The sequence below is a fragment of the Heteronotia binoei genome, chromosome 9, assembly GCF_032191835.1.
Source record: "Heteronotia binoei isolate CCM8104 ecotype False Entrance Well chromosome 9, APGP_CSIRO_Hbin_v1, whole genome shotgun sequence".
NCBI classification, from domain to species: Eukaryota; Metazoa; Chordata; class Lepidosauria; order Squamata; family Gekkonidae; genus Heteronotia; species Heteronotia binoei.
The window spans coordinates 108,186,760-108,201,541 of record NC_083231.1 but is presented as its reverse complement, the minus strand read 5'-3'; the positions used below and the strand labels follow the sequence as shown (position 1 = coordinate 108,201,541).

General features: G+C 46.9%; 1 protein-coding gene across 1 annotated transcript in view; it reads left to right on the top strand.

Annotated features, from left to right (window-relative positions):
- The window catches only part of FRAS1 (Fraser extracellular matrix complex subunit 1), a 523,356-nt gene that overhangs the window by 464,235 nt on the left and 44,339 nt on the right, over positions 1 to 14,782 (top strand). The window contains 6 exon segments of the mRNA XM_060247149.1: positions 672 to 831; positions 3,480 to 3,642; positions 5,607 to 5,853; positions 7,427 to 7,771; positions 8,461 to 8,621; positions 12,674 to 12,821. Coding sequence (XP_060103132.1) covers positions 672 to 831; positions 3,480 to 3,642; positions 5,607 to 5,853; positions 7,427 to 7,771; positions 8,461 to 8,621; positions 12,674 to 12,821 — 1,224 coding nt within the window.

Genomic DNA, 14,782 nt, shown 5'->3' with positions numbered 1-14,782 from the left:
GACAGAGACATGGGAAGTGGCATTATGTACACCACCACATCATTTCCAGGAAAACCCAGAAATGACATCAGATAGCACTCAGAGTCTGCAGTTTTGTAATGTATTGGCTGCTTATTTTTGGGTTTTGATAGGAGTATATTTTTCAATATATTGCAAAAATAATAAAAATTGATTTATACAAGTAAAGTCTGCGGTTTTACAATAGAATGTCCAGTGATTCCTAGAGCTACCTCACATAATTTCTGGGTTCTCCCTGGAAATGACATCATGACACACATGATGTTGAGTTTTTTTCCTCTTGGCAGTGGGCAACAAGGGATGCTAGCAGGAAACCTCCTGCTGTAGTGAGAGGCCTGGCAACCATAAGCAGACTGAGATATAAACTCTGACCTAAGAAATCTTTGTCATTGTTGCTTGTTCTTTAATCTGATGGTTCTTTCCAAGCAAAATATAAATAAACCAGCTTAGAAACTGGGGACCAGTTTCCAGGCAACAGCAATCAAGGGTATTTCATTGTCATGGTGGTGGCTCTTGATTTCTTCTAACAGTAGGTATTAATTCTGGACCATACCTGCTAATGTTTCAGAACCTAAGTCAACAAGTCTATTACGCACTGGGGAAATTGTTCCTTGGTTTCTGGAATAGTTCGTTGAAGTGTCTCTTTCTAACAGAGGAAGTGAACCTGGGACTGATCCAATACGTGTTGAATGAGGAGAAGACTGAAGAGACAGAGGACAGTTTTCATTTCCTGGTGAAGGACAGCAGGCCCAGCATGGTCACGGACAACATCTTCCATATACAATGGTCTCTTATCAGTTTTCAGCACACCAGGTGAGCATATCAACCAGTGATGGCTTCCACCCACCGTTCTTTGGACCCAACAACAGTAAGTCAGTGCTCATTACACTTGTATGCTAAATAGGCTAACTGCAGCTGGTCCCCTTTGAGCAACTGTTGGTTGAGCTGTAACAGCTGTGATGCCACAGAATGTTCACAAACTGCCAGCATGACATGCTGAAAGACAGGACAGGTTCTAAGCAAGAAGTGAAAGGGCACTTTGAATGGAAGAAAAAATTTGTCAGGATCTAGCAAAATGTTGGTCCAAAGGTGAAGACAGAAGATGAAGATATTGGATTTATATCCTGCCCTCCACTCCGAATCTCAGAGTCTCAGAGCGGCTTACAATCTCCTTTATCTTCCTCCCCTATAACAGACACCCTGTGAGGTAGATGAAGATATTGGATTTATATCCCGCCCTCCACTCCGAATCTCAGAGTCTCAGAGCGGCTCACAATCTCCTTTATCTTCCTCCCCCACAACAGACACCCTGTGAGGTGGGTGGGGCTGGAGAGGACTCTCACAGCAGCTGCCCTTTCAAGGACAACCTCTGCCAGAGCTATGGCTGACCCAAGGCCATTCCAGCAGGTGCAAGTGGAGGAGTGGGGAATCAAACCCGGTTCTCCCAGATAAGAGTCCAGGCACTTAACCATTACACCAAACAGGCCCAAAGTGTTGTTAAGAAGACTGACACCTGAGAAGCAGAAGTGGAATGAAAGCCGTGGAGGTCAGTAGGATAAAGAACAGGGCACCCAGATCCAAAGGGATGACAAACAGAGAAGGGTGACTGGGAAGATGCCTAAAATGTAGAATTTGCTGCCAGGGGATATAGAGAACATAAGAACATAAGAGAAGCCATGTTGGATCAGGCCAATGGCCCATCCAGTCCAACACTCTGTGTCACACAATGGCCAAAAAAAATTTATATATATATATATACACACACTGAAGCTAATAGCCACTGATGGACCCACAAGTGATACCCACAAGTATGGACAACTTTGAAAGGGGATTAGACAGATGTATGGAAGATATGTCCATCAGTGGCTGCTAGCCATGGTGACTAAAGGGAGCTTCCACGATCTAATGCAGTAAACCTCTGAATCCCAGAGCCAGGAGGCAACATCAGGAGAAGATCCCAACTTCTATGCCCCATTGTTGGCCCTCCAGAGGAACTGGTTAGCTGCTGTGTGTGACAGGATGCTGGACTAGATGGACCGCTAGTCTGATCCAGCTGGGCTCTTCCTGTGTTCTTCTGTTATCTTCTGAACAAAGGACAAGGGAGGCAACTGAGTGGGAGAAAGTGAGGATGATGAAGTAGGACAGTTGAGGAAGAACATACACAGAGCCCATGAACAGAAAAGGCTTGTGTTGTTGGGAGGAGAGGAAAGAGACAGGAGTATTGAGAAGGCAGGGAAGGTTCAGGATGAGGGGGTCAGTGAATAAAGGGGAAAGAAAGCAAAAGCTGTGAGAAGGACGTGACGGGGGGAAACATGTGCTTGAAAAAGGCATGAGAACTGCTAATGTACTGTTGATGGAAAGATGGCTTTCTTGTCCTAATAACTGTCCAACCAATTCCTACCTTGGACAGTATTTATGTAACTCATTTATTTATTTATTTATTTATTTTATTTATATTTTATTTATATTAAGATTTATACCCCGCCCTTCTCACCTAAGTGTCTCAGGGCGGCTTACAACATAATAATTAAAACAACTTCAGTTTAAAACATTTAAAAATACAATTAGACCATAAATTAGACCATGATTTATCAGTCAGGAACTACATTCAGTGGAACAAGTTATTTATTTAGACTTGTCTTGTCAGCTTTCTGCCGAGATATTTTTCTTTGTTTTGTTCTTTCTAGGGCTGAAAAAAGGTGTGCTAATATTGTTAGGGAGGTATATATATTCTATATATATGAATATGCCAACTAATCCTTCTTTAGGGCAATATCCCTTCACTCAGAAGGTGCAGGATATTCCACCTCTCCTTCTGTAGCAGAGTCTGTAGTTGAGTCCAGTGTGAAGTAATATCATTGGGCACACGTATTTGCTTAATTAACGTTGAGTATTTTGGTGTAGCCGGAACTGGGTTTGATTCCCCACTCCTCCACTTGCAGCTGCTGGGATGGCCTTGAGTCATCCGTAGCTCTTGCAGGAGTTGTCCTTGAAAGGGCAGCTTCTGGGAGAGCTCTCTCAGCCCCACCTACCTCACAGGGTGTCTGTTGTGGGGGCGGGGGAAAAGGTAAAGGAGACTGTGACCGCTCTGAGACTCTGAGATTCAGGGTGGGATGTTTTATTTATTGATTGATTGATTTGATTTGATTTTTAGCCCACCCTTCCCGTAGAACAGGCTCAGGGCGGGCTACATCATAAAAACAGTCAACAGTAAAAACAGTAAAAGACCAATTTAAAATAGATAAAATCTAAAATTACAAAGACTAAGATGGCAGATTCCACCTCACAGACATGACCTTGGACTTCCTTGGTGGTCTCCCATCTAAGTAGTAAACCAGGACTGCTTAGCTTCTGAGATCTGACAAGATCAGGTTCGCTAGGGATCCACTATTCCAGGCTGCTCCTTGGCAGTGAGCCAAGGATACTGAGTTTTCCCTCTCTCTCTCTCTCTTTCTTTCCAGCTACAACGTGAGTGAAAAGGCAGGCTCCGTCAGCGTAACCGTGAAGAGGACTGGGAACCTCAAACAATACGCTATCGTCCTCTGCCGTACCGAGCAGGGAACTGCCACGTCCAGCTTGAGCTTGCAGCCGGGAGAACAGGACTATGTGGAGCACGCGGGCCAGGTGGGTTCAGAAAAATAGATGACATGCTCCCTAGCAGGCTAAGGGGAAATAGCTGAATGACGAAGATAACCAGGTAGAAGGGACTTTGTGAGCCGAATCTCTCTCTGAAGGATGCAAGAGAGAATGAGAACATAAGAGAAGCCATGTTGGATCAGGCCAATGGCCCATCCAGTCCAACACTCTGTGTCACAGAAGAACATAAGAGAAGCCATGTTGGATCAGGCCAATGGCCCATCCAGTCCAACACTCTGTGTCACATAAGAACATAAGAGAAGCCATTTTGGATCAGGCCAATGGCCCATCCAGTCCAACACTCTGTGTCACAGAAGAACATAAGAGAAGCCATGCTGGATCAGGCCAATGGCCCATCCAGTCCAACACTCTGTGTCACACAGTGGCCAGAAAATGTATATACATATATATACACACTGTGGCTAATAGCCACTGAGGGACCTCTGCTCCATATTTTTATCTAACCCCCTCTCGAAGCTGTCTATGCTTGTGGCCGCCACCACCTCCTGTGGCAGTGAATTCCACATGTTAATCACCCTTTTGGTGAAGAAGTACCTTCTTTTATCCATTCTAACCCGACTGCTCAGCAATTTCATCGAATGCCCACGAGTTCTTGTATTGTGAGAAAGGGAGAAAAGGACTTCTTTCTCTACATGTCGGGACCTGAACTTGGGGTTGGCAACTCATGTTGCTGGGGGTTTGGGGGCTCCGGCTGCGTGACAGGCCAGGCCAGCTGTAGCTAAATGAAGACTCAGGAGCATGTTCTTCAAGCCAGGGTCCCTACAGTCACTTGCTGGAGCTAAGCTCTTGAGCCAGAACTGATGAATTTCTGGCTGGAGACCAGCGCTGGAGTTTGAAGTGAAGCCATTGGAAAGTGCTGTTCAGTTGATCAGGCAGAAGCCGAAAGGCTAGGCTTTGGACGGGTCATTTTGTAGAAAAATAGGTGGTGGAGCTCATCCAGGGATTGTTATGCAGCTGCACCTACTATGCAATGGAGAAGGTAGGTGGGGAGGAAGAGGGGGAACCCTCAGAAAGGTTCTGGAGCTGCGCTCCTGTGAGCTCCTGCTGAATCTGAGGCCTGAGTGTGAATATAAGAACGTAAGGGAAGCCATATTGGATCAAGCCATTGGCGCGTCCTGTTCAGCACTCTGTGTCACACAGTGGCCAAAACCCAGGTGTTATCAGGAGGTCCATCTGCAGGGCCAGAACTCCAGATGCCCTCTCGCTGCTGTCCCAAGCACCAAGAATACAGCATTACTGCCTCAGACAGAATGTTCCGTGTACCTTTGTCAAGAGGCCTTGCCATATTTATGTTTTGTATGCTGATAGTTTCAGGAGTGGGAGGGAAGGTACACTGTGCCTGCTTTGCACCTGCTTTGCTCTATCCATTGTAACAAACACAAATATTCGTTTCTGCCCTGCAGAAGGGAGTGAAGCTTTGGCCTCCAAGGCCGCTTCGTCTCTTCTCAGAGACAGCTCAGACTGCTGAATGCATAACAAACTAAAGGTGCTGGTGGGAACTAATTTGTATTGCGTGGGCTTTTTGCACTGTAGTTTTGGCAGGCTGCATAACGGCCCTTTATAAGGTATGTAGCTCTGGCCATCCCAAAGGTGCGCCAGTTCTGACCAATGTTCCCTCTAAGCCATGGAGTCTTGTGAGCAAAAATTCTGCATCGTGAGCTACTGGCATTAAAGCTGTGAGCTACTGGCATTAAAATTGTGAGCTTCTGCATAAATTAGTTTGCTCTGAGGCTATTTTTCCTGAGCGAAGAGAAAAATGTCTGAGCCGGAGGCCAAAAATCTGCGAGCTAGCTCACACTAACTCAGCTTAGAGGGGACACTGGTTCTGACACAGATGTGTATTGCTACTGTACTGGACAACACTGACATTGATAGACTGAGAGTCTGATTCAGCTCATGTGCTCACGTGTCCCATTGCCACCCCCACACAGGTACAGTTTGACGAGCGAGAGGACACTAAATCCTGCACCATTGCTATCAACGATGACGATGTCTTTGAGAACATGGAGAGCTTCATGGTGGAGCTGAGCATGCCGGCCTATGCCTTGCTGGGGAGGATCACCACTGCCAAAGTCTTCATCAGCGATACCGAAGATGAACCCACCATACAGTTTGATAAGAAAGTCTACCACATCAGCGAGAGTGCCGGCCTCCTCTCCGCCCCTATCGAAAGGAAAGGTTTGTTGGGTTTGAGCTTACAAGAACTTTTGCCCATCTGTCTAATGGGCTATCAAATTGTGGCTTAGCCCCTGTTCACATGGTCATTTGCAGTAAAATCCTATGCAGGTTTACTCCAGTCCATGCCCATTGATTTCAGTGTGCTCAGATTGGAGTAGCATCTAGAATGGAGTTGATATCTAGCGCAGGGGTCCCCAACCCCTGGTCCGTGGACCAGTTCTGGTCTATGGCCTGTTAGCAACCGAGCCGTGAGTTGCCTAATTATGTCATTATATATTACAATGTAGAAGTAATAATAAGAAAAAGACGACATTGGATTTATATCCTGCCCTCCACTCCGAATCTCAGAACAGCTCACAATCTCCTTTATCTTCCTTCCTCACAACAGATACCCTGTGAGGTGAGTGGGGCTGAAAGAGCTCTCCCCAGAAATTGCACTTTCAAGGAGAGCTATGGCTAACCCAAGGCCATTCCAGCAGCTGCAAGTGGAGGAGTGGGGAATCAAACCCGGTTCTCCCAGATAAGAGTCTGCACACATAACCACTACACAAACTAATAGAAATAAAGTGCACAATTGTGGCATCCTGAAACCATCCCCCCCTCTCCCAGTCCGTGGAAAAATTGTCTTCTACAAAACTGGTCCCTGGTGCCAAAAAAGTTGGGGACCACTGATCTAGTGGGTTACAGTACTGCATACCAACAAATGAAAGATTTTCTGGGTATCCGTTTTTGAGAGTCAAAGTTCCCATTGACTCTGAAAGCTTATACCCTGAAAATCTTTCATTTGTTTAATTTCGTTAGGTAGAATTCTACATAAGAATGTGGAACTCTACATTCTTATTCCGCTTTTCCCCCAAGACGCTCAAGGCATCTTCTCTGTACCCCTATTTTATCTTCACAATAGACCTGTGAGATGGGTTAGGTTGAGAGTACGACCAGCCCAAGTTTATATGGGGACCACAGAATACTTTGAACCCAGGACCCTCAACATTTAGTCCAGCTCTCAAGATGGGGGGGGTGGTCTTCTAGAACAGTGGTCCCCAACCTTTTTGACCCAAGGGACCAGTTTTGTGGATGGCAATTTTTCCACGGATCGGCAGAGGAGTGGGGGGGAGGGCAATGGTTTTGGGATGATACAATTGTGCATTTTATTTTGGCGTGGTGGTTAAGTGTGCAGACTCTTACCTGGGGGAACCGGGTTTGATTCCCCACTCCTCCACTGACAGCTGCTGGAATGGCCTTGGGTCAGCCATAGCTCTTGCAAAGCTGTCCTTAAAAGGGCAGCTTCTGGGAGAGCTCTCTCAGCCCCACCCACCTCACAGGGTGTCTGTTGTGGGGAAGGAAGATACAGGAGATTGTGAGCCACTATGAGATTCGGAGTGGAGGACAGGATATAAATGTTGTCGTCGTCTTCATTGTTATTACATTGCAATATATAATGAAATAATTATACAACTCACAGCTCGGTTGCTAACAGGCCACGGACAGGTACGGGTCCACGGACCGGGGGTTGGGGATCCCTGTTCTAGAAAAGCCCCCTGGGACTACAACTTGTCTGTTCGCTGTGTCTCAGGAGACTCCAGCAGCATCGTGTCTGCAATTTGCTACACGGTCCCCAGAAGCGCCCAAGGCAGCAGCGCACACGCCCTGGAGTCTGGTTCAGATTTCAAGTCCAGAGGAATGTCCAACGAGAACCGCATTGTGTTGGGGCCTGGGGTAACCATGACAGCCTGTGATGTGAAGCTGATTGACGACAGCGTGTACGAAGAAGAGGAAGAATTTGAAATCGCACTGGCTGATGCATCGGAGAACGCGCGCATTGGGAGCATAGCGTCGGCCAAGGTTATGATCAACGGGCCCAACGATGCCTCGACGGTGTCTCTTGGAAATGCTACTTTTACAGTCAGTGAAGACGCAGGTAAGATCCCATAATTCTTTCCATCTCGCTCTTTTCTTAGGCTATTGAGAGGCATGGGGTATTTTTAAGTCACCTTTGCTAAGCATGTAAAATCTCAGTTACACTCCAGTGCCAAACGCTTGTGCATGTGTGTGTTCCTTGCCCACGATGGGGCAAGGAGTTGCTTATATGCAGAACCTTACTAATCCTTGACAGCGTCCGGCTTTCATGCTCGCTAGGTTGTATATTTTCCCGTCAGCTGTTCTTTCAGGCAGATACCACAATACTCCCTTTGAGAACAGACTGTGCAAATATTGTTTATTGGAACCTGATTCGGTCACTCATGTTTTACTTCATTGCCCTACGTTTTGTAAGACTCGTCATCAACTTCTTAACCCTGTTATCTCTAATTTTTCTGGCTTTCCAGAAAGAATTACCTGGTATTTATTTGCTGACAAATCTCCCAGTACTACCCTGTACTGAGTATTTGGCTATCATATGACACAAGGGCTATTGCGTTGCTAGGCAAAGACTATGACTATTTGACCCGTTTTACGTCTGTGCACTGTTTCTTTATGATACTGTTTTAACTACCCTTGAATGGTATAACTTCTACTGGATTTTACCCATTCTGATTCCGTTTGTACTTTTATTTCACTCTTTTATTAAAAGGTTTTTGGATTTGATTTTATGTGTGTTCCTTCTTGCAGGGATTATTGAAATCCCGGTGACCAGGCACGGACCTGATCTCTCCACCCCCACCTCGGTGTGGTGCGCCACTCGGACATCAGATCCACCCTCTGCCACTCCAGGGATCGATTACATTCCCAGCTCTAAGAAGGTGGACTTCCGTCCAGGCAGGACCGAAGAGGTATTGGGCTGTAGGCATGGAACAGATGTCACTGTGTGTGTATGTGGGGGGAGATATTTGTGAGTTTCCTGCATTGTGCAGGGGGTTGGACTAGAGCAGGGGTGGGGAACCTTTTTTCTGCCAAGGGCCATATGGATATTTATAACATCATTCGCGGGCCGTAAAAAATTATCAACTCAAAAAACAGTGCGCCGCCGAGGGAGAATGATTCAGGCCAGCAAAATTAATGCAGATAATTGTTTTTCTATTTGAAGTCATGTGGGGAGAGCCTAATCTGGCACACACACACATGGCCCACCGCCCTAGGCAAATGCATAGGTCCAGGGATTTTTTTGTAGAAAAAGCCCAGCAGGAACTCAGTAGCATATTAGGCCACACCATCTGGGATAATCAAGTGCAAGCTGAACTGTGACAGTAACTTTTCCAGGCCCTGCAGCAATTCAGGCTGGCCAGCCAAGCCCCAGGGAGGCTGCTGCACAGTACATCTGGGTCCTGTGATTCCCTGCCTGGCCCCAGAGAGGCTGCCACATGGCTCGGTTTGGTCCAGCAATCCCTGAGGACCACGCCAAGTGACTTCGAGAAACGTATACAGCCCTCAGGATGGAGGTTCCCCATCCCTGGACTAGAGGACCCTTCCAACTCTATGATTCCGTGCCTTGCTTTCCCACAGTGGTTGGCATTCTGGGTTCAACTGGATGAGCTCCCTGCTATTTCCCCCAACCCCTCTTTTTAAACTGAAAGCAACTTCAGCAGGCTGCCAATCTGAGCACGGAAAGCAGAGGTGGAATGAAACTTCTGCTCCCTCCAGGCACAGAATCCAGTACAAAATTTAGCCTCTAAAGAATCTCCATTTCACTTTGAGAAGCTGCATCTTCCTGGCCATTCATGTCATCAGGGCTATTTTTTGCACAGGAACGCAATTCTGGCTGGTTTGGCATCAGGGGGTGTGGCCTAATATGCAAATGAGTTCCTGCTGGGCTTTTCCTACAGAAAGCCCCATGGGAAATAATGGTGCTATCGGGGTGTGTGTGGCCTAATATGCAAATTAGTTCCTGCTGGAATTTTCCTACAAAAAGCCCCGTGGGAAACAATGGTGCTATCGGGGGGTGTGGCCTAATATGCAAATGAGGTCCTGCTGGATTTTCCCTATAAAAAGCCCCATGGAAAACAATGGTGCTATCAGGGGGTGTGGCCTAATGTGCAAATGTGTTCCTGCTGGATTTTTCCTACAAAAAGCCCCATGGGAAACAATGGTGCTATCAGGGGGTGTGGCCTAATATGCAAATGAGTCTCTGCTGGATTTTTCCTACAAAAAGCCCTGTGGGAAACAATGGTGCTATCAGGGGGTGTGGCCTAATGTGCAAATGTGTTCCTGCTGGGCTTTTTCTACCAAAAAAGCACTGCCTGTGTTGATGTGATGCATAAAGCGTGCTTGAAAATGTGTCATCAGAGAGGAGCTAAGGCAGTCTCAGAAGGGGACAGGAGGACTGCTGAGCAGCAGCCCGTGTCCCAGGTAGTTCTTTACCCCTCACTGCGACCAGCAGGTGCAGATTACATTATGCAAAAGAAGCCAAGTACATGCAAATTGGCCTGATTTGATCATTGACACAGATGGGGAGTTTGTGCAGATTGCATCTGAAGTAATAACCCATGACAACTCAAAGACTGTACGTTTTTTTAAAAATGTCTGAAATATATCTCTGGATTTTCTTAATGCAGAATGCAGCAAAAAAATTATACAAATCTGGCAGGAATCCTGAAGGAGTTTTTTTTTTTTTGGGGGGGGGGGGTTGCCTTCCAGTGTATACCTGGTTTTTTTCTTCAGTTATTCAAAGTGTCTGATTCCCAGAAGCCTCTTGGCATCTTCAGTCGCTCTATAAACCCGCACAAAGAAATGCTTCCTCAACTCTGGGCCACATGAAGGGATGCACACGCCTTCAAAGGTTAATCCACTCTGTTGGATGCAGCCACCATGTTGTTTCCCATAGAGTGTGCCGGCTGTGTAGCATTGTTAACTCCCCTCTCTCTGTTGATACAAGGGGCAGGGACATTATCACGGAGGGAGGGACAGCCACCCGACAGCTAAAGACTACAGCAGACTCCCTCCCAGAAGCATTTCCTGGGAAGCAGAGTCCCATTTTAAGAGCGCTGACCTGCAGAGCAAAGGACCCCTCCTCCTGACAGACTCCAGATTGCAGTATTGGCTGAGCTCCAGCTGCAACCTGAATGCCTTTCTGTCATTCTGGGAAGATATATAAACATTAAACTATTTTGTATAAAAATGAAATGTGCCAAGGCACGTTCAGTTGCAGTCTAGAAATCTAGAAGTTGAAAAGTTCGGGAAATCTTGGCACCAAGCATTGCTGTGTTCCAATCTGAGGACCTCCCTGGTAGACCCCCTGGTTTGCTGGCTGTCCATGTCATCTCGAATTAATTGAAAGACCTTTCTCTGCCTGAAACCCTGGGGAGCTATGGCTATTCAGAATAGATGGTTTGAGCTGGGATGGACCATTGAGTCAGGAAAAGGCCGATTCATATGGTCATCAGTCCCATAACTCAGTGGTAGTCACCAGTTTTCTCTGCAGAAGTTCTCAGCATTTCTCAGGAAGACATCATGGCTCACTGGCAGAACATCTGCTTGGCATGCAGAAGTCCTAAACTCAATCCCCAGCATCTCCAGTTGAAAGGATCAAGTAATAGGTGTTGTATCTTTTCCTGAGACCCTGGAAAGCTGCTGTCAGTCTGAGTAGATGATATTGACCTTGATGGACCAAGGGTCTTATTCAGTATACATCAGCTTCATGTGTGTAGTTAAGAGACCTCCAATAGCAGGTGCTAAGTAGACAATGCAGAGTTTGCTGGAGCTGCGGTTGGATGCGTTTGGGTATGTTCATGCATCCAAGGCATCTCATTACCTGAATGCTTTTGACTGTTCACTGATTCATCTCTGGATTCAGCAAGATGTACTCTCGCAACAGCTCTAACCTGGATGGCCCAGGCTAGCCCAATCTCATCAGACCTCAGAAGCTAAGCAGGGTCAGCCCTGGTTAGAACTTGGATGGGAGACCACCCAGGAAGCCCAGGGTTGCTACACAAAGGCAGGCAGTGGCAAAACCACCTCTGAACATCTCTTGCTTTGAAAACCCGACGGGTTGCTATAAGTCAGCTGCAACTCAATGGCACTTTCCATCACCACCATCAGTCTGGTGTAGTGATTTAAGTGTGCGGTCTCCGGGAGAACCAGGTTTGATTCCCCATTTCTCCACTTGCAGCTGCTGGTGTGACCTTGGGTCAGCCACAGCTTCTGTCAGGGCTGTTCCCTCGAGCAGTTCTCTCAGAGCTCTCTCAGCCCCACCCACTTCAAAAGGTGTCTGTTGTAAGCCACTCTGAGACTCTCCTGTGAAGGGCAGGGTATAAATCTCTTCTCATTTTCTTCTTCTCATGACACGTGCTGCAGTTTCAAAAGGCACTGCTGCCTAATGCGCCTAGGAGTGCTCAGAATGGTTCTCTCAGGTCAAGCTATGTGGTTGGGAGATTTTGTGTTCATCGGTGGAACTCTCTGTCTGGGGCAGTGATGCTCTGTATTCTTGTGCTTGTGGGGGAGCACAGTGGAAGGGCTTCTAGCCCCACTGGTGGACTTCTTGATGGCACATGGGTTTTTTTGCCACTCAGAGCCAGTTTGGTATAGTAGTTCAGTGCACAGACTCTTATTTGGGAGAACCGGGTTTGATTCCCCACTCCTCCACTTGCAGCTGCTGAGATGGCCATAGCTCTCATAAGAGTTGTCCTTGAAATGGCAGCTGCTGTGAGAGCCCTCTCAGCCCCACCCACCTCACAGGGTGCCTTTGCAGGGGGAGAAGATATAGGAGATTGTAAACCGCTCTGAGTCTCTGATTCAGAGAGAAGGGTGGGGTATAAATCTGCAATTCTTCTTCTTCTGTGTAACACAGAGTGTTGGATTGGATGGGCCATTGGCCTGATCCTACATGGCTTCTCTTATGTTATGTGTGTTAAGGCTATCGATCTTTTGTTTTCCTTTTGCCTTTGATCAGTATTGCACTTTGACAATCTTGGATGACGCGCAATACCCGGTGATTGAAGGAGTGGAAACGTTTGTGGTCTACTTAAGCTCACCGCAAGGAGCTGAACTGGCCAAACCTTCCCAAGCAGTGGTAGCCATTAATGACACCTTCCAGGATGGTAAGATGATCAGTAAATCCGTACCTAAGTGCAGCTCGGACGCTTTCACTCTTGTTGTTTGTTTGCAAGCCGAGGTAGACGAGCCACTTGAAATTCCTGCACTCGTTGGCTCCCTGGTCCAGCACATGAGGCCATGAGCTGTGACCACCACAGCTGCATCATCCTTACTGCATGCAGAATGACAGTTTTTGTGCCATTTGTGATGGCTTGCAAACACACACAGCAAATGCTAGCACAAATGCCTGAGTTCAGCTCTGAATCAACCAAGAACACTTTACTGCAAGAAGAAACCGTCACAGAGGAACACAGGCAAAACTGCAACTATATACAATCTGGCCATGGTTAGCCACGCCCCCCTAGAAGCAACAGTTACTCCTATTGGTTCTCTCCAGGAGCCTTCATTTGCATCTCTTCGTTACAAGTTGTTACATGCCTAGCGTTCTGATTGGCCAGTTCTTCCAGGCTTCAGGATCCTGGTTTGCAAGGAGTGCCTGCCTCAAGAGATGCAATACGTAACACCAACACACACAACAAATTCTAGCCTACCAGTTGTCCTTACTGTCAACCCTTGATTAACAACCAGCGGTTCTGGAGGTTCACACGGAGCTCTCAAACAGAGTCCTCTAAGGCAGCCTGCAGGAACTCAGCTGGCCACTGAGAAATTCTGCTTAAGCTGAGGAGCTGGACCAAAGTCAGCAATTATATACCGCTAGATATACGTGATATCGTAAGTAAAATAAGAGCAGCATGATTAGTGAAATAGATTAAATAAACAGACGAAGCCTAAAAGTTGCAGTACATCCATTTGGCCATCAGCTGGGGTGGTGCTGCAGAGCAGCAGAGGGGGCCAACCAATCTCTTTGCAGCGTGGTGCAATAACACAGAGTCTGAGTTTTGCTGGGTCACTGATCCCCAGTACCTTAAAACAGAAGCCTCCATTACAGTTTCTGAAAGAATTAGGGTTTGTAGAAACAAGCAAAACTGGCAAAATTCTGTCAAGTGGCTTGGCAGGTTTATTGTTTATGAGACCAGCATGGTATAATACTTAGAATGCTGGGCTACGGTATTGGAGATCTAGATTCAAATCCAGTTTACCAGTGGGTGACCTTGGCCCATTGCTCTGTTTTAGTCTAATTCTTCTTGGAAGGGTTCTCATGAGGACAAAATGGGTAGAGGAACCTGGTATGCTTCCCTAAGCTCCTCAAATGAAGGGTGAAGTAAAAATGTAGGCAGAGCCAATCTTCTCATGATGGTTCTCCACCGCAGCGGCTCCCTTCATGTTATAATTTTTAGCTTGCCACAGACCCATCTATAGCAGCCTGAGTAGCCTAGACTAGCCTGAGCGTGTTAGAGCATGGAAACTAAGCAGAGTTGGACCTGGTTAGTGCTTGGATGGGAGACCACCAAGGTCGCTATAGCAGAGGCAGGCAATGGCAAACCACCTCTGAACGTCTCTTGCCTTGAAAATCCAATAAGTCAGTTGCGACCTGATGACACCACCACCTCTCCTCCTCCTTCTTCTTCACCTCCTCCTCTTCCTTCTTCTTCTCCTAAGAAGGATATAGACAAACTGGAACGGGTCCAGAGGAGGGTGATGAAGATGGTGAGGGGTCTGGAGACCAAGTCCTATGAAGAAAGGTTGAAGGAGCTGGGCATGTTTAGCCTGGAGAGGAGGTGGCTGAGAAGTGACATGATCACCATCTTCAAGTACTTGAAGGGCTGTCATATAGAGAGGGTGTGGAATTGTTTTCTGTGGCCCCAGAAGATAGGACCAGAACCAGTGGGTTGAAATTAAATCAAAAGAGTTTCTGGCTCAACATTAGGAAGAACTTCCTGACCGTTACAGCGGTTCCTCAGTGGAACAGGCTTCATTGGGAGGTGGTGGGCTCTTCTTCCTAGGAGGTTTTTAATCAGAGGCTGGATGGCCATCTGACAGCAGTGAGGATCCTGTGAATTTAGGG